General features: G+C 37.1%; 1 protein-coding gene across 1 annotated transcript in view; it reads left to right on the forward strand.

Moving 5' to 3' along the window:
• Positions 1–8,533: 8,533 nt before the first annotated feature.
• Positions 8,534–20,236, forward strand: part of CD226 (CD226 molecule) — a 31,893-nt gene continuing 20,190 nt past the window's right edge. The window contains exons 1-2 of the mRNA XM_010583339.1: positions 8,534–8,579; positions 8,868–9,200. Coding sequence (XP_010581641.1) covers positions 8,534–8,579; positions 8,868–9,200 — 379 coding nt within the window. The remainder of the gene's footprint in view (positions 8,580–8,867; positions 9,201–20,236) is intronic.

Genomic DNA, 20,236 nt, shown 5'->3' on the forward strand with positions numbered 1-20,236 from the left:
AACCTGAAGTTGTATGTGTGAGATCCATGTGTGTGCATAAGGAGCCCTCTCCCATTTTATCTCTAAGAATGAATTGTCTGCAAAAACAAGGTCTCTGGTTATTTCTGATCAACCTAAATTCAGTCCATCAACTCTTTAAAATTATCCTAGCAAGGTTTACCTCAGATTATCTGCTTAGATTCCTGTCCGTCTAAGGCATCAGATTATTCTGGTAAGCCTTTGAACACTTGCACATCATAAACTCAGATAGCTACCTTTTAAAAAAAATCTCTTTCACATTAACAAAAAGAAACAAAAATTCCATTAAAAATAGAAAAACATAATTGTAAGTAAAGAAATATCTGCAGGTTTTAACTTTGTGTGGTTCAAAATGGGTTATATTTCAAACTGGCAGGGGCTTCACACATGATTTCAACTAAAGGGAATTGAACCCAACCATAAAAATAAAAGCATAATATTTTCAATTGATCAATTGTTAGGATCAATATGCTAGGATAGTTGATAAGCCATTTTGGAGCAGATATGCTACTTTACAGGCATTTTATGATTCCTACAGATCACAGACATAATTTAAAAAAAAAAAAATTCTGTCAGAGATCAGTGCCTCTTGTTATGAACACAGTAATGTAACAAAAGATCTATGCAGTCACAATAATTCAATTTAAAAAATAAATCCTCATAAAATAACTTGTGATGATTCTGTAATGGGTGCTCTAAAGCCCTATAGATGTAATTAAACTTTCAGGTTCTTAGAAATCAGTGAACATGGTTACAGGCTAAATTTTGGAAAATAAAGAAAAATCTCTGATATTCCTTCTTGAACTGAAGAGACTAATTGAGAATTTGACTTACTGCTGCTTTATGTCAGTATAAATATCATTGATTTCTTTGGAACTACATTAGCATAAACCAGATGTAATATCTTGTAGTGTATCAGGCAGGAGTTTATGGTACAATTATGCTATTTCTACTAAAACAAATGATTGCAGCAGATATTCCTTGGTTCCATTAATTTACAGTTGACTCTGATACCTTTCTTGAAAAAGCTCTACTGTTTTGTTGGGCCTAAGCAAATGAACTTCTGCAAAGCAATGGCATGCTTAAGAAATATCTGTTCTAGATTTTAGCAGGAAAGGGATTTTTACTTGAGGAATCGCTATGTATCAGTATATGGGGGGTGTAAAGGTAAAAAACCTAAGCTAACTCCAAACCCAACAGATTATCTTAATTCATTACAATACAACAGAATTTTAATTTTTTTTTTAGATTTTCTTGATTCTTCCATTTCATTACATATTTAAAGATTTGGTAGGAGGTAGTCGTTCCTACATAGTTTCTGTGTCCTTCTTAATCCCTCCTCCAAGGTCATTTTCCCGCCTAGAGTGGGGAGAGTTCAGTTTGTTATTTGTTCAAAAGTTTGCTAGCAAATGTTTTTTTCGTTTATATTTTGAGTATCTTTAAGCAGTGTACTTGTAGGGGAAGAAGTTGCTTGTTTGTTCTGAAGTATGCGTCTGTTGAGGGGCAGGTTCAGGGGTTGGGTTAGGCTGGTACCTCTTACAACATTTAAAACCAGTTCCCTGAAGCCACCGTACCAAGGTATGACCTAGGTGTGGCCCAATGGTACCCCCCCACCCCCGTCTTTTTTTCAAACAGAAGAAGCAGTATGCAGAAGTCCTCAAACTAGAAATAGCTAACAAAGCAGCTACCTGATTTTCTGCTTTTATGCATCATCACTATTAACTCGAGGACATTTGGGGTTGGTGTTTGGTGTTTGGGGTGGTTTCCTTCGGTTTTGGTTTTCTCTGTGTTTTTTGTGTGTGGGAGGGAGATTTTAGATAGCTTTGGCTGCTTGAGTTGATCTTGTAGGAAAGAGATGCACATTATCAGAAAATTATTAACTGTAACTTTGCTGGTTACCAAGCTTTTTCTCAATGAAGGGGTACAGAAAGGGCTTAAGAAAAAGAAGATGCATGAGATAACTTTCTTTGCAAGAAAGGTAGGCTGAGTCAGGTCCTGGATGCATCAACAAAAAAGGTTAAAGATGCCATACACAAAAGATGCATTGTTTGTTCTCTAGCTTTCTCCCTGGATTTTGAAGGCCATTTTAAAAGTCATAAGCTTCTTTGCCATATAAAAGTTACAGATCTTTCTGGAGACACGTCTGAGCTGACAATGTCCTATAATTAAGGATAGCTTCAACCTTAAGTGAACCGCCTCTGCAGGAAGTTTTCACATCCAGGCTGCATTTGAGGGTATTGTTTAGGAAACAGCTCTGTAAGTCGCTGCCAGCAAAAGGAAAAATCCAGAAACATTCATTTCCTTAAACTGACTTTCAGCAGGGTTTTTTTAGCAACATGATGGACATAAAAAGTAGAGTTGAACCAGGAAAAGGATAATTCAGGAAAAATAATAGGTGTATGAGAATGGCTGTGCTCTGAAACGGAAAGGTCCATTTCCCATCCCAGTAATGGATTTGTGTGAGAACTTTAAAGCCTTTCTGCTTTCATTTTTCTTTCATTAAGACGAAACTTTCAGGTTTCTGCAAATAATACCACTTTTTGGAAACTAGTAAAATCAGAGACTTCAACAGGAAGACAAGAACTAAACTGAAAGAAATAAGCATAGTCAACTACACAGTATTAGTACATTAAATTCTTAGAGACTCAAATGTAATTTATTACTTTCCTTTGTGAATTAGTTTCTTCCATGTCTTTCAGATGCTGTCTTCTATATTATTACTGGATGTAAATGCACAGACTAATTATCAACAAAATGTGAATAGAGAACCAGTACTGTCTTCCTATTATAAAAGTGGAAGCATTTATAAAATATTTTAAGGACATTTTTTATACCTTATTGACCTAATCAGTATCAGATATTTACAGTCAAGATCACTGAACAGAAAAGGTTTAGATAGAAGAAAAAGGCATGGTGATAGCTTTTATCATTAAGCAATCATGTAAATAAAAATATAAAGAAAATAAATTAACTGGATATTTTCTTGGGATTATTTGTTGAGGTTTTCTCTCTCTTTTTTTAAGTAGATCAACTTGGCTTTTTTCATTGATTTTGTAGTTATCTTCAGTTCACTTTTTTGTCATCTTTTTGACTTTTGTTTTATTCAAATGGACAGAGAAGTACTTTGAATGGCTGCTTTAAGGATTTCCCCCTCACATGCAGACACACAAACTTCACTAATGTTCAGCAAGTCATCACAAGCAGACTCTCCTGCTATGAACACATCAAAAGAATGTTACTTACACAGTGAACTTAAAAAATACCGCAAACCTTGTTATTTCCTACCGACACACCTTTCGCTTGAGAGTCGGCAGCGGTAGTGCTTTATGGTGTTCAAAATTTGTTCAGCAGTGGCGTTTCTTTCGCTACCTAAATCAGACCTTTATAGCATTAGTACATCTCACCATTAGCTTACTCTGTCACTAAACATAGCTTTTCTATGTTCAGATGGCATCCATTCCTCATGAATAATCTCCCTGAAAAAAATACCCTTCCTGAATCTCATACATTTAGTGTTATCTAGCCTTCATATTACAGCTGTGGGTTTTATCATCAGCAGTCTTTATCTTCCTGACCCGTTTAGGTGTTCAGTGTTATGTTAGGATGAATACCCAGTTAACGGTCCAGTTCCAAAAATGTAAATAATTTTCCAGTTCCAGAGATGTAGAAACATAGTGCTTTACCTAAAGATTCCTGCATATCTATCCTCTTGCAAAGATTGATTTTTTGGGGTTGAAGCATTTCATCATAGAACTACAATTTATATAATGTAGCCTCTTGGAGGCCAGTATGTTTAACAATAAAAAATTATTGAGAACTTGAGTATGTAGATGATATTATCTTTACTTTTCTACATTTGGGAAAGCCTTTTAGATTCAGTTATCTTTTCCTCTCTGTATCATCTTTACCAATATATCCCCAAAATATGTTGGTATTTTAATTGACAACTTTTTTCTTTCTCCTTGAAGGAATATCAGGCATTAACTTTTCCTCTGAGGTTAATGAATACATACTGAAGAATCCTATCCATTATGTTAGTGAATCAGGCATGCCTACAGATTAATCCAATTTGGGGGGCCTTATTGGTTCAATTAGATTAGACGCAGAATAGGAAAAAGCAAATTGAATTATTGTGCCTTTATCCGGCTGTACCACTCAGCCATCCTGCTTAAAGAAACATAGAATGGTGAATGGAAAAAGCATTTTCCTTGATGGTAGCGCACTGGCAGAGGGGCACCCTCATCCATAGAGAAACAGGGATTTGATATATATCACTTGTTGCTGAACTGTTGTTCTGGGCTGGTTAACCTGGCTTCTACAGGGTTAGAGCTAATCTACAGGGATGCTCACACCAAGTGCAAAACAGCTAAAACCTCCCTCCTCCCAGCCCATTTACTTCATTATCTTCACTGACAATTCATTGAAACAAAAGGAGCTTTTTGTCCTGATCGTTTTCCAGTTGGTCATGTTTGTAGGTAAAGAAGTGATACCTGGAGAGGTCTCATTTTTAGCTGTCTCCTGCCTCACTACACTGCCACAGTCAAGGCCTTTTTTTCTGGTGGTAGCAGCAGTCTGCAAGTATATTTGCCACTCTTTCTGCACTATTGCTACAGGCCTATCTATTAAATCTTAAATACTAATGAATCATTAAAAAGGGTATTAACATATTGTGCTGGCCCTGTTGTGTGTCTTATTCTTCACAGTTTTATAGCAATTTCCATTAAAAAACCTCATTACAGAGATTATTGTGACATGCTTTGAAACAGCAGCATTCATTACATATTATCTATGTATTAGAGTTTGGGAAATTAATGCACCAGGAAATGAAATGACTCACTCAGGGTCACCGAAGATGTATGTTCAAGTCATGATTAAAATCCAAGCTGTAGATCTCCACTGTGTTTGCTGCACAATCTTTTTTGCTCTTTTTCTTTTTAGGGTTTTTTTTTTTCCTTTTAAACCACATCCTACAGTTGTACATTCAGCTGGAAAATTCCACCGTGCTGCTTTTGTTGTCAAACTGTAATTGGCATTTAGCCAACAATTAGTTAAATATGGCTTGTTTGTGAGCCTTCCCTTCTTTTGCTTTGGGGTTCAAAGGATAGAGAGAAAGTGGGATTACTGGGAAAGAAGAGCCAGGCTGTGGGGAACGGTGAGCAGAGAACCAGAGAGGCAGAGCCCAAGGAACTGCTCAAGTGATGGGGTGACCGACCATGAGATCTGCTGCTGCTGCTGCTGCTGCTGTGAGTCTCTTACCCACAGATGATCAGAGATGTGTGGATTTTGCAGTCTTTCAGTGCTGGGGGGTTAGGGACCACCAGAGGTAGGAGGTAAGGGAGGTACCGGGAGAGGTTGGAAGGGAGGGGGCTGCACGATGGACCTTCCCTTACACTCCCTGCTCTGATACCTCCACTGCCCAGGAGGGTAGGGTGGAGATGGTGTGGACTTCTCTTTTTATAGATTACATCTTCTGTAAAAATAATGCTTTAAGTGTAAGCCTGCTCCCAGATTGTACCAGTAGAGTCAACTTTCACAGTGCCTACAGCTTTCTGATTCGTGACTTGCAGGTGCGTTGCCCAGGTGTCTTGAGGGAACTCATACTGGTGTCTCGAGGGGACTCGTACTGGTGTCTCGAGAGGACTTGTGTTGCAGCCTTTAGAGGGAGACCCAGTAATGCTCTGGTTACAGGCTGCTTTTTTCAGCAGGTATGACAAGGGTCCCTGTTCCTGGGACTAGCTGACCAAGAAGCCCTGACATTTGTAGTAACTCTGTCCGTTGTACAGCCAATAAATGTCTTTAGACGTTAACATTATATTATCGATACTTAGTCACCATGTGGGGTTGGACATTAACTTCTTACCTTCTGTTTTTCTTTCAATACCAGATGGAGAGAAATGAGCATGAAATTCAGAGCAATAAAATTGTAATTTATATATATATAAACAGATGAGTGAAGAATAATTTTCATTTAAGGGAATTTGTCTTCAATTTGGAGACTTCCTGAGTACTTTATCTTAGCTTTAATTAAAGAAAACGGATGTGTAAAAAGTTTCACTTGTAATAATAACAGTAAAAAAATTAACGTATGTTTATCTTTTTCATTCCACTTTAGATTTTGTGGAACACCACTCATCTGTAAACTACTATATACATACGTAGTAGGCCATAAAGAATAATATTTCAAGCTAGAGAGATACTTTGTCTTTTTGCCTCTTTTGCAACTGTAATTTGAGAACAGCTAGCCACTGAGGTTAAAGATGTAATTGTGGGAACCACCTAGATCCTGTGTGGTGGGTTTAAAGGCCACGATGCCGCACAGCATCCAGGAACTGGACCCCTTAGACTCACAAGATCCTCTCTTTTCCAACACAAAATCTGCAGTTTAGTTTCTGAAGCTTCCCATTTCCCGCTTTTCTTATCAGTAATACTTCTGTTTCCTGAGACAAGCTAAATGTAAGTTAATCTTTTGATCTGTTTGAAAACATAACTTTGTAATGCAAATAAAACACGACTCAGTCTCCAACTCAATTCCCTTCTATTTCGAGTTTTACACTCAGCATCAGATGGACTACTGACTCTCTCGGTGTATGTTTTGAATCCAGATTTTGGTTTGGCCAGGACAATTTCAGTTGCTCAATTAAAATGTAAGTAAGTACTATTCTTATAAAACAAGAACTTGCTTAAAAGAAGCTGGTCATCTTGTAAAACTTCATTAGTCCTCAAAGCTTCTGCTGCTGTGAAGTTCCAGTATTTGAGGAAATTCTCAGAATATTGAAGCCATTGAAATAAAAACAATACACAAATGAAGAGACAAGATCATCAGAAATTTTTATGAGGAAGCATTTTTGTTAAATACCATCTGGAAGGCTAAGCTTAAGTTTCTAGGAAAAGATTTTGCATATAATATTTTTCAAGGAACTTTTGATCTGTCAGTAACATATCTGCTGAAGTCAAAGAATACAACTTCCTCATAAAACAAAAAAATACCTGTTGAGGGGGAATACATTACCTACAAGGAATGCACTTACCTACAGCTGTGAACACGATTTCTCAGACAGGAAAATATAGGAAGTCACTTGTAAAAATGAAAAATCACGAGGAAAGAAAAAAAAAAAAAGGTTTATTGCCTTCTCACAGTGAATCTCAGATTTTTTTCCCTTCCAAGGAAAGGCCCTCCACAACAAGAAAATTAATAAAATACTTTTATCTTCTGTGAAAATTGTTCTAGGTGACACACAAGAATCATGTCAGCTTAAAGGACTGTGGAAAGTAATCTTTCTAATTTTATTTTTTCTAAATTTTAACAAATACACATTATTATTAATATATTTATATAACTATTACCTTTTACTGTTTCCTAAGAGTAAATACAGGCTCTCATTCAGGTAGTACATCCTTTTTGAGCTAAAATGTGGTATAGAGTACAATTTTTTTATCGCTTCATCATTTGGTGGATTGTGTTTTTATTGACAAGGTAGAGTAGTAATAAGTGCAACCGCAACAATGGAGAATTACAGATCTAACTAGGAAGTGGCAAAATGGAGTCACTGCAAACATGTTGTATAATCCTAAAACATGCCTAGCTTAATACAGATAAATATATACAGATTTTGGTTTCCAGACAAGTTGTTGCCTTGCGGAAGGTGTTTTAAACAGATCTAATGCTAAGTCCTGCTCAAGCGTATTCAGGCTATTACTCACCTGAAATATTAATTTCTGTTATCAGCTTTAGTTCAAGTTACATTTGTTTTTTCATTTGAGAATTTTAACCAGTTGATTCAAGCTTAGTTTTGACTTCAAATCAATCATATTGTTCCAATTTTAAGCAGCTCCATAAAACTATGGTCTGCTGAGGTACAAAAATGCTTGCAGCTGTCCTGAGAAAAATCTATAAAAAATGTAAGTGTGGCTTGTTTTGACAAATTCCAACATGAGTTATGAATACCCAGGATCCTTACACCTTTGAACAACAGTTTTCAAGCTGCATAATTCTGATCTTAAAATACTATCTCATGACATGTTATCAGAAATAAATTCTCAGACCTTAAGACATTACTTTTATAACTAGTTACAGAATTATGACCTCTAATATATAAGAACTGTTTTATCTTCTCTTCAGATTTTATACTTCCTGAATAATAGATAAATGTTGAACTGCAGTGTCAGAAAATGGAGAAATTCTGTTGCTTTTGGATACATGGCATGGAAGAATTCTGTTTGCTTCTGCTGATGAAACCTAAAGATCCCTGCTTCATCAATTATCATAGTATTCATGGATATTGCTAGAAAGTCACTAGTAATGAAAACTCTGAGGTGGACTTTGACAGGAATTTAGACTCTTTCTGATGCAACTGCACCAAGACCTCAAACGGTGTTTCTTAGAATGTGAAAGTAAAAAGCAGATGATGTTTTTCATATATCAAATGTAAAAACATCCTGTAAGAAGGGTACGTGGTGTGCAGAGATTGAATAAAACCATGTTGCACTGCAGTCACTGACTCCAGTGTTCTTTGAGATGGACCACGCAGCTCTCCTTATTGTTGTTCTCCAGCTTTGTGGAAGTAAGGTTGCTTTCTTATTCCTAGCTAACATCTCTCTTTTATTTAATCACATCATGACAGATATGATCGCAATTCACAAGTGTGTTACTGTGTGGTTCAGGCAAATTTTAACTGTTCAATGATACTCACAAGTTAGAAGTAATAATTTCTACAGTTTGGGTTTTGTTTTTAGTGAACTTTTTCTTCAGTGTTTTGCTTGTAGTGCTGCCAAAGTTGTTTCTGAGTTTTTCTATAAATTCAATTTTCAATTATGTTAATTCTGAAACTGAATTTCTGTCTGTGCTTTAGCCAACGTGGAAGGAAGGTTTGTGGATTCAACTGTAAAACTTACTGAAAGGGTGAAACTGGAATGCATATATCCAAAAAAAGCCACAATAATCCAGACATCCTGGATGAAATTTAATGTAACTCATAAAGAAAATATAGCTGTCTTGCATCCAATGTATGGCATACATATCGAAGACAAATACAATGGAAGAATTTATTTTGAAAATGCTTCCAAGGAAGATAAGTCCTTATCCTTCATCAAGAGCACTTTGGAGGATGTTGGTCTTTACTTTTGCTCCATTGTAACTTACCCAGATGGAATTTGGGAAAAGGTAATAGAAATTATTCAGCCAGGTAAGTAAATCTCTCATTTTCTTTTAGTTTTCTGATATATGCAAAACAGAAATCCATGTCAATTTAGGGAGTACCTGGTGTTGTAATTTTTTATTTTCAATTATATAGCATGCAGAAATGGAGTAATTTGGGGAAAAGAACTAGCATGACAGAAAATAATTATATTATTTTGACAAAAGGTCATTTTAAGAGAAGTGGGAAGTAAGCTGGGGAAATGAAGGAGACAGAAGTCACAGCAGCAGTGTATTACATGGCAGACTTCAGGTACTAATGGTCATTGCAACAGTGACATTTCCATTGGGCTCAGGTTCTCATAGCATTTCAACTGGCTGTAGGATCTCTTCAGGGGATGAAATTGCAACTACCCATGAAACTACATGGATGAACCTTGTAACTACCCATGGACAGTACTGTATTTTTATTATTATGTTATATGGTGAGGACATTTCCGATCTGAAAATAGGAATTTTTTTAAATTTTTTTTTTTTTCTTCTGGAAGCTCTTCTGTGCTTGCTTTTTCAGGAACAAAGTAACCATTTAGGAATGGTGTGGCAACAAAAGGGAGGGAAGTAGAGAAGTTTAAATGAAGGAAAAAGACAAGACCTTTTCTTTAAAAGGAGTCTTTTTTAAAGATGGAAAAGGGAAGAAGGAGAGAAAAAGATGCAGCTATGCCCATGTACTTTCTGTGTAGCTGTCCATGTACTTTCCAAAGGCTCTGTAATTACCTGACCACTCATTCGATTTGGTTTCTTTTCCAGCTCTATGAGTAAGAGAAGAAAGAACCCTTTTCTGGTATTTTTCCATGCATACCTATTCAGTATTCATCAACTGACAACTCTGATGCAAATTGCCAAGCTTCTCTGATAGGAGAGAAGTCCTCAGAAGGTCATTATGTACATACAATAGACTAGCCTTCAAAAGATAACTGGTTTTGCTTATTGGTTTGTTGATTTGATATTGTGAATGTAGAAAGAATCTGTTCCTCTTTCCCATTCTCCAGAGTGAAAATAGACTCCATTCAATATTTTATTGTATTTCCCAGCTAGGAAAGAATGGGCTGAAAGGAAAACTTAGTTCCTAGCATTTGAAAGACCAGAAGATAAAAATAACAGTTCTTTTCCTAGCCTGATCCTTCTGAGTCTTCATTTCAACCTTATTTTATCTACACTTCTGTGATTTCAATGTTACAATGAAACAGTGGACCTGACTCTAGGAGGAGATATTTAAACTTCAAAAATTCAAGGCAGATTGTTCCGGCCTGCACCACTGAAGGTTTTTGAAACTCGATTTTAGCCAGCTCATTTGTTGATGGCATTCATGAAATAGGAATCCCAATCTGTCATCCTGTCTCTGCTAGCTTTTTGTCAGTAAACATTGCTGCTCATCAAATCAGAAATTAAGCCACACACAAATTATTGCCCTTATTTTGAAAAAAAAAAAAAAAAATCTCTCCCCGCGTTGTTTAGTTAGATAAGATAGTTTGGAATTTAAATTACTTTCCCCTGTGTGGCACATCAGCATAGCCATACAATTCCCAGTCGTTCACATGTAGAGCATATCCTGCCAGTGAAAGAGCTGAGCTGGGTGTGGAGGGGTGTGTGTGTGTCCCCATCCCTCAGGGTAGGCTTGCAGCCCAGGTCAGAGTTCCTCAGCTGTGATTCCTTTAGGGGCATCTCTGAATGCTTGCTTCACTCTGGTGCCTTTTTTAGTACGTAAGGAATAGTGTTACTGAAGTAGTATCTCCCTGGTTTCCTTTTCTCTGGCAGTCCATTTAGTGCACAGTATTATTGCAGGTGTAGGCATTAGACACATACTTTTTGGTTGCATTCAGATAAGCCAAGATCTGGAAATGCAGGCTGCTGTTTACAAAAAGGTACAGGCAAACCATATCTCATTTGCTTCAGTCCAACCTGAGCTCTGGTGGTGCTGAGCCCTCATTGACAGTGGGTTCATTTGCTATAAAATCCTAGAAGTTAGATGCAGTAGAGATCTGCAAGCTCATTTAGTCCTTTTCCTGGCCAAGGCAGTACTGTTCTCGGGTGTCTGTTCTGAAGGTATTGGCTAGGGTTAATCTGAAATGATGCAGGAAACAGGGCAGGCACTTCCCTGTGGGATGTTACTCTTCCATCCCATACCTTTATTAGGCAATCCACTTACAGATTTCAGCACGCTATAAGCCACACAAAAAGTGGAACAGTTATCGGAGGAATGTTTTTTTTTAAATGATACTGTGCGATTCGGCATTCTCAGTGTGTAGGATTTCTCTCCTGGTTTGAGCACGCTAAACCAGAAACCTAAACCAACAGCAAACCCCCCATTTTTCAGGTATATCAATTTAATCCTACTATGGAGGGAGACAATAATAATGTTGAAAAGAAATTAATCCTTTTCCATTTAGAGAATCAAGGTTTCTGAGAACAATCCTGTTCAGCTCTTGATAGATGTGTATAAATGTGATCCTTATAAACACTGATCTGAAGAGAATGAAGTGTATCACTAGTGACGATGAGATATTACAATGTCAATCTACACTGCAATTAAATATATTCTTAAACCAGAGTTTAGAGAAGATATTTATTTAGGTAGTAGTCATAGTAGAACTGTTATCAGTCAGGCTCTGCTAGCACCTTCATCAGTACTAAATATTTTAAACTCCCTGGAAGACATCTTGCTTTGATTAAATAAACAGTAAACTTCAATTTCACTTCCATGCAGCCTGTATTTTAGCTTGCTGCTGACACTATATATATATATTTTTATTTCTTTGTCTTCCAACTTGTAAAATTAGGACACTGATGTTCATCTTTAAAGTTTTTTTATTCTGCACCAGAGAAAGAGTGTTGAGAAATCTGAGCGTTAGTCTCATAATTTCACTGTACATGGATCTTGTTCTATAGGATTAATATACACAACTAGTTGAGGTGCTGGAATATGAAGTGTTTTTTAAGGAATCTGATGTTCACTAGAATAAAGAAATCCGGCCAACGTACTAGAAAGATCATTTTATAGGTAATTAGAACTTTTTTCCAATTACACAGTTTTCTTTGGTTAGGATTTATAATTTATTTATTTATTCCCAATAGACATTACTTTTCTAAAAGCATTAATTTACGTACAGTAGTCCAGACAAATAAACAACTCAAAACACTGCAAAATCCATTTCTTCTAACAGTTAATCAACAAACATTTAATAGACTAATTTATTTTTTTTTTTAATAGGGAATTGCATGATGTCTAATGCTTTGCAATTTGTGGGTTTGGTTTTAAAGATTGGTTGACTAAGTTCTATCTGCCTTTAAATGGATGCAACTTTGTGGACACATAATATTCAACATGAAACTTAAGCTTCCTCTAGTAAATTGGCACAGATGAAGTTAAGTTATTACTAAGGTTTTTGTGTCAATCAAAACTGAAGCCTAGTTTATAATTTAATTTGCTCTACCAAAGCACTGAAAATTGTTGGGATTTATCTATACTGACCTGTTACTGTGGGACCCAGAGACATTCCTGCACCACCTTAAGCACATTAAGTACGCCATTGAGGAATCTGTAGTGCATAACTCATTGAAAGCTGACAACAGAATCGAGATATAGAATATATGATTGGCTTTCAGAATTTCCATTGAAAGGAAATAGTGGAAATAAATGGAAAAAATGCCATATGGCATTCATGACGGAGATCCTTAACGAGATTAAAGTATAAGATGAAATGTTCTTCACATGGCAATTATATCTGCTGGCAGTTACATAAATTCGGATATCAAATATCCAAATATATTTAGATATCATATATTTAAGTATCTAGGATTAACTTTTGCTGGCTTGCAAAACAATGACTGTTTCTGCACTCAAACTGTTCAAAGTTGCTCTAGTGCTTCATTCCTGATAATCAACAGAGGTCATGAGTATAATTCTGCTTTCCCATGTGCTTTGTATAATTTTTTAAAGCTACGAATACAAAATGAGTAAAATTGGTATGATTCTGATTTGCAACATTTTTCATTTGCACAGTTTGAAGCCTCAAGTGCTGATGCTTAATGGGTAAATATTTCAGGCAGTGTCTAACCGTTACGCTAGTGTCATTAGATCTAGCAACTCAGTTGTTAACAAGATCCTGACACTACAAGATCAAGCAGTTAAAAAAGTTTGGGGATCATGACTTGCTTTTCCAAACAAAAACACAGAAAGAGAAGAAAAAAGTCAAGTATTTGAAAAGCATTAAGCACATGTCTTTTTATTAGTATTTCAACAACATCCCTATCTCTTTCCCTTTAGAGTAAAGGTGTCTTTATAAATAAAAGGTTCACTATGGTTACACTCTTTCATATGTGATTAAAGATGCTATTGAGTGAATAAAAGATCACAACAGGATTGCAGTGTATGAGGTGACAAAATAATACTGGAGAAACTCTATTTAGGACTCTGCTCCTGGCTTAGTCTCTGGTCACAGAACAGCAGTTCACTCCACCATAGTCTGGGTGAGGTGAACGTGATTCTTTTTCAATCAGGGAAAAGAGTAAGAAAAAAAAAAAGAAGAAGAAAAAGAAAAAAGATTAACCTTGGATAAGCAATGGCTGAGCTGTCATAAGGATCTGAGCAGAGGAGGTTATAGCTCTCATTGCAGAGGTCTTTTCTTGGTGTACTATCCTCATTGCATCACTGGCAGATGGAAGATCCTAGAAGTGGTGATAAATCACCACTTATATAAATTTTTAAATGTAAATATTGTAGTAATCGATTTTTTTTTACTAGATGTGGTCTCAGCTTACTCCTGGGTCTGTATCAGAATATGTAATAAAAATGTTAAGACATATTTTGTTATTTTTGCCTTAAAATTTAGCTAAAGATTTCCTATGACATCTACAAAATAGGTGAGAAAGAACTCTTGCAGATTGTACAATGTTATCCATGCTTTCTTTATTGGCCATTACTGAAATATATTGACAGAAAAGCAATAATACTTAGGATATTATATTGGAAACTTCACATGTTATGTAGCTACAGGATATTCTTACAAGTGGATGCAGTGCTGAAGTTCTGTACCATAACTGCGAAGAACTTGAGAGTATGTTTTGCCACTGTTACACATGACTATATTGGCAAAGAATAGTCTAGTTACCCCACAGGAAGATACTTGCCAGCTGGGTGAAGCTGTTCCTTCTTTTTTTTCCTGTAGTGTAAGCATATATCCAACAGTTTTCAGAACTGAATTCAAGGGATTTTTTTTCTTCCCCTTAACGTTCCAACATTTTATGAGTCACACATACTCCTGCACTAAGCAAACAAAACTGATACTTTCAGAGAAAATTCCTTGGGCATTTTTTGATAAGATGTAACGATTATGTAGGAATAGCCAGTAGTTTTATTTCACCTTTCTTAATGAACAGTTTAAGGATGATCTGCAGTTTCTTGTATACAGTGCTTAGAGATGTATGTCTGAAGACTGATTTTGAGTGCAGTATAAAATGTGAGGAGCAGAGAGCAAAGTCACCACTAACAGAGGAAGCATTAGAGTTGGAGACACCACGCAGGAACTGTTGATTGTCCAAAATATGTTATTTCACACACTTGCCTGGAAGAGAAACAATTTGAAGCTGCAGGTGTTGTAATTTTACTTTCAAATGAAAGAGCCTTGAGAGAGCAGCGTACTCGGTCGGTCCATCGGGCAGGTGTGTACAGAGGTGCATGTTTAACTGTCATCCCAGGTGGCCACTCAAAACACAGTACTCGGCTCTGTCATTTTGCCAATTGCCAGCCATGTACTGAACAACAGCAAAGCAGCAGCAGGAATTCTGCAATCTTTCTTTCTTTTTCTTCAAATTATAAACTTTTGCAAAGAAATGTATACAGGGAAAGGATATGTTTCCAGTCTCTAGCACTTTGGAATGGATACTTGGATGACTTTATTTTACAAAGGAATTGGAAGAGGTATTGGCAAAATTCATTTTTTCTTCATACTATATCCTTTGTCTTCTTCTGGTTTGTCCAGATCTTTGTTTACCTATGGCCACTTGAGACATGGATCCAGTTGTTTACTTGATCTTTTTCCAGACCTGTCTTTAGTCCTTTGGTTCTTCTCTCTTCAGTTAAATCCATCAGTACAACAGTTACCCATCTTTGAAGGGATTTTTTAAAAGTTTGAATAAAGTATTAATTCACAGAAAAAGAGTGTAAGGAATTATTCTGGCCTCTTCACTATTTATTCAACAGAAATTAAGGTCTGGTCCTGTCACCCTGTCATGCATATCTGCCTTTAAGATCTTAGTTTTGTCTGTTCTTTTTCAGCCATTCTTGACTCCATGGAGTATTATAGTGAGGATATATCAGCAGGAAAGGTTAAGACAAGACCAATAGACAAATATTTGGTTCAAAATATGATTTCCATTAATATCTGTATATCAAGAACTTAAGTGTAGGGTGAAAATCTGAAGTGTATTTCTGTCTTGTTCACAACCTGGCAAAATAAATTAGTGATAATTTACATTTAAAATGTCTTCCAGGTCCAATACTTTGTTGAACTTAATGGGTTTGGTTTAGGCTTCCTATATAGACACTATGTAAAACGTTTTTCCTGTTGCACTCTCATATCTGTGATGATACCCAATGTGCCATTACTACTTGGTTATCGCTTTGTATTGTCATTGCCCATAATGATAATTTTGCCCCTTTCTGTCTTGCCCTTATGAAAGTATGAGGCATTTCTTTGTCAGCTGCAGTTCAGTGCAATACTTTTCACATTACCAGACCACTGTACTGATGCTTCCTACGCAACTACAAACTATCCTCTGATTCATTCTGCCTTAAGAAGTACTGATAAGTACATCTGGCTTCATGTGCTTCACACATCCTCCCAAACCACTTGGTCTTATTAATCGTTAGTTTTCTAGGTTGCATTGCATCAAAATCCCTGAATTAAGAGTTTTTGAGTTTCCATTGAAATGTGTAGTTATAATATTGATTATTTTAGATTTAACAGAATCAGAGATGATTGAGCATAGGCAAAAACTGTCTTAGAAGCAAAGTAAATCAACTTGTGAAGAGCTTTGTGATGCAGAACTCAATCAGTTAAAGTTGGATCAGTAATCTTAAAATACACAATGGACAAATTTACAATGCAAATTTAACTTAAAATATAGAATATAATAAACAACATTTGAGAGATTACAAACTAATATTGTTCTACTCCTATAGACTATGCCTTTGCTACACATCTAGGTAGAACGTTAAAAGTCTTCAGCAGTGAAGAATTATGTGGTATTTAAACTGTTTAAACAAAACCTGGCCTTTATGGCAAAGCAGTGCTGTATGTTTATTTGTAAAGAACAAATGTAGTTAAAATTACCCAGATTATTTTTGTCCTGTGTTTGTTTATTTGCCTTTCAAAACTGTTGAATTCTAACATGAATTTCTGTATATTTTGAAATATTTTTTGTATTTGTTTATTTTCTTAGCAGTTTTATTTCAGTTAGGTGTTAAAATAGTCTAGTTTGACTTAAAAATTCCCATGCTATGCTCTGAATAGAATGGGAAATATTCTTCTGATGTTCGTAGTGACTTTTACATCCATAACATGAATTACGCAGAGTTGCACAATTGATTGGTCTTTTTTTTTTGCTGTTATATGATTGGAAACGGTTTGGTTTTTTTGTTTTTGGTTTTTTTTTTAATTCATGAGTAAATTTGTGTTTCTGTCAATCAGTGACAATGGACCATTTGCTCAGGGGATATGTTTTGCTAGCAACTCTGAATAAGAATGGAAATTCATTAATAGAGTATTTAAATGCCAGATGTACCATGAAGTACTCCCGTATTTTAAATAGAGTGATCAACCTCTTCTGTGATAGCAGAGACAGAGCTTTTCTATTCTTAGCTAGTGTGATGATATCCACGCCACTCAGCACTTACTTCTATATTAATGTTCTTCTGCCTGCCAAAAGCAGCACATTCCATAGATTTTTTTCAAATCCCTATTCACCTGAAATAGCTTGCTTTCTATTTATCTCTGTCTCAATTTAGAATGTGATTCATAGGTCTACAGTGAAAAATTATCAGCCCTTTAAAGCACATGGAAGCAAGAACTAATCCTGAGGGATCTTCATTCTTTGGCTCTTAGACTCTGAGCTCCCCAGAGCAAGAGCTATCTCTACATCTTACACAGTGACAACGACATTGTCAGCACCTAATTAGAAAGCAAGAGGATGGAGGCAAGTGAAGCTGCCTTTTTCACACCTCTGCTGTGATTATTGACCTGTTAAATACTCCTTTTCTAACTTTTTATCTTCTGTGATGAACTAAGGATTGGATGCCCCTTCAGTATAAAAGGCTAGGGAAAAAAAATCCAAACAAACCAGACCTGTTGGGAATAGAACAGATATCACCTCTTCCTTTCTGAAGGAAAAGCTTACATCAGAAGGAATTACAGAATTGTGGAAAACTCAGGCTGGAAGAGACATTCCAAATTAATCTCATCCATCTCTGTGTCCTGAGGCAGGATAAGTGTATCTATCTGTATCATCCCTGACTGATTCCCATGTTGGAAACGCATGCATAACACTCTTGTGTAGTCATTCTAGTGCTTAACCAGCCTTGCAAGCAGATTTTTTTCCCATTATATCTAACCTAGATATCTCTTGTTTAATACTGAGTTTATTCACTGTAGTCTGTCTTTGAAAAAAAAAGAGGAAGATTCTCATGTTGCCAGTCTTCAGTCAGCCCTCTGTACTAAACATTCTTTTAACTTTTCTTCTTAGTTCATGATTCTAAATGTCATCATTCTTGTTCTCATCAGAATTTTCTTCAGTTTGTATATAACCTTATTAAAATAAGATACGTAGAGTGAAACACCATTTTCCATCTAAGGTCTTAACCATTGCTAAATAAAACAGAATAATGCATCCTTTGTCTTGTATATGACTCTCTGTTGACATACCTAAGAAAATTTGTCTTTTGTCTGGAAATGGACAATGTGATACCATTTCCGATTCTATTTGGCTAGCAATCAGAGCATCCAGATCCTTTTATTCAGCACTGGGGATTTTTTGACTTTTTTTCCCCCCTTTTCTTCTTTTTACTCCTTACCGTTTTGAATGTTCAGTTAGTTACTAAGAATAATGATGCTGTTATGTACTCTTGGTTACTTTGTTTGCATCAGAATTGCTATGTTAAGGAAAGAAATGTAACAGTATCCATGAGGACTGCTGTGTTTTTACCAAAGCAAGATAAAATTAGAAGGGTTGTTTTATATGTTCCCTGTGAGCATTGTTTTGATGAACAAGCATTTCATGTCAGCTGGATACTATAGCTATTAGCTGTTTTGCTGTTGTGTGGTAATTTGGAGATGACTCTCACTTCACATCTGTTCATCTGCTGACCCAACCTGCTGTCTGGGGAGATTTGCTGCTTGCCAGGGTAGACTCTAGGATGCTGCAGAGAGACTGCCAAGGCTTGCCCAGTCCTCAGACTCCTAAGCCCTGCTGCTTTTCCACACATACACCAACGGCAAGGCCAGGAGAGACCTGGAGCACATTGGGCATGACTACATGGTGCTGGAGGTGGTGGACAAGGACATGGGCGGCTTAGGTGGTATCTCCTTGTTCCTGACGAAGAAGGGAAAAGCTGTGGGAAGAGAAAGTGGATTCTGTGGATCAAGATCCAGTTGCATGGCTGGTGTCAACAACAAGGTGTTACCTTTTATTATCATGGACCCTTTTTGATGATCGAGGACTGCTAGGAAGAGACAGGATCCACCTGAGCACATGGGGATAAAGCATCCTTGCCAACATGCTAGTGAGGGGACCTTTAACAGTGAAGTGAGATGACAACCCACAAGTGAGTGTGGAAGTGGACTGGGCTGACAAGCAAATGGTGTGGGATTATATGGGCAGGAAACACCTTGAAAACAACAAATCAGGGCAGAGGGGTGACCATTCCAAGTATGTCCACACAAATAAGGAAATGCTGAGGGGGCACATTGTGGGGAAGCTCTCATACCTTTTCTGGGAAATCAGCATGACTGGATGACCATATGAAGTGTCTGTACACCAGTGAACATAGCATGGGAATCAAACAAGGAATCAGAGCTCCATGTGCAGTTGCAGGTCTACAATCTCATTGGGATCGCAGGGACATGCTGGGATAGCTCACATGACTGGAGTGCTGCCATGGCTGGATACAGGCTCTTTAGGAAGGACAGGCTGGATGGAAGGGAAGGAGAGTTGTCCTTTATGTGAGAGAGCAGTGGGAACACAAGAAGTTCTGCCTTGGAATGAATCGTGAACCAGCTGAGAGCTTATGGGTCAGGATTAGCAGGCAGATTAACATAAGTGACATTGTGGTTGTGATGGGTGTCTGCTACTGACTGCCTGATCAGGGTGATCAGGCCTGATATAGATGAGGCCTCCATCAGACAACTGGAAGAAGCTTCACATTCTGTGGTCCTCACGGGAGAGTTCAACCACCTGGTATCTGTAGAGGAGCAATGCAGCAGGGCACAATCAATCTGGTAGTCTTCTGGAGTGCATTGATGACAACTTCCTCACTTAGGTGATTAAGTAGCTGAAGAGAGGAGGCAGTCTGCTCAACCTCAGACTTACAGAGAAGGAAGAACTTGTTGGGGTGAAGATCAGCGGCAACCTTCGCTGCATAGTAGAGTTCATGATCCCAAGAGAAGGGGATAAAAGAAAAAAGCAGGATCACAACCCTGGGCTTCAGAAGACCAGACTTTGGCCCATTAAGAGATCTTATTGGAAGAATCCCAAGGGTGATGGAGAGGAGATTTTCAAGGAAAACCTCTTCCAATGGTCCATCCAGACAAGCAGGAAATCAAGCAAAAATGCCAGAAGGCCTGCATGGATAAACAAGAAGCTCCTGACTAAACTCAAACATAAGAAGGAAGCATGGACACGATGCAAGCAGGGACAGTTGACCTGGAATGAACCTTGAAACACTGTCCAAGCATGAATGGGTGCAGTTAGAAAAGCCAAAACTGACCTGGAGTTGAATCTAGTTGGTTAAAAAAATTTGCTGGGGTTGGGGGG

This window comes from Haliaeetus leucocephalus, unplaced genomic scaffold (genome assembly GCF_000737465.1).
Source record: "Haliaeetus leucocephalus isolate CR32 unplaced genomic scaffold, Haliaeetus_leucocephalus-4.0 Scaffold889, whole genome shotgun sequence".
NCBI lineage: Eukaryota > Metazoa > Chordata > Aves > Accipitriformes > Accipitridae > Haliaeetus > Haliaeetus leucocephalus.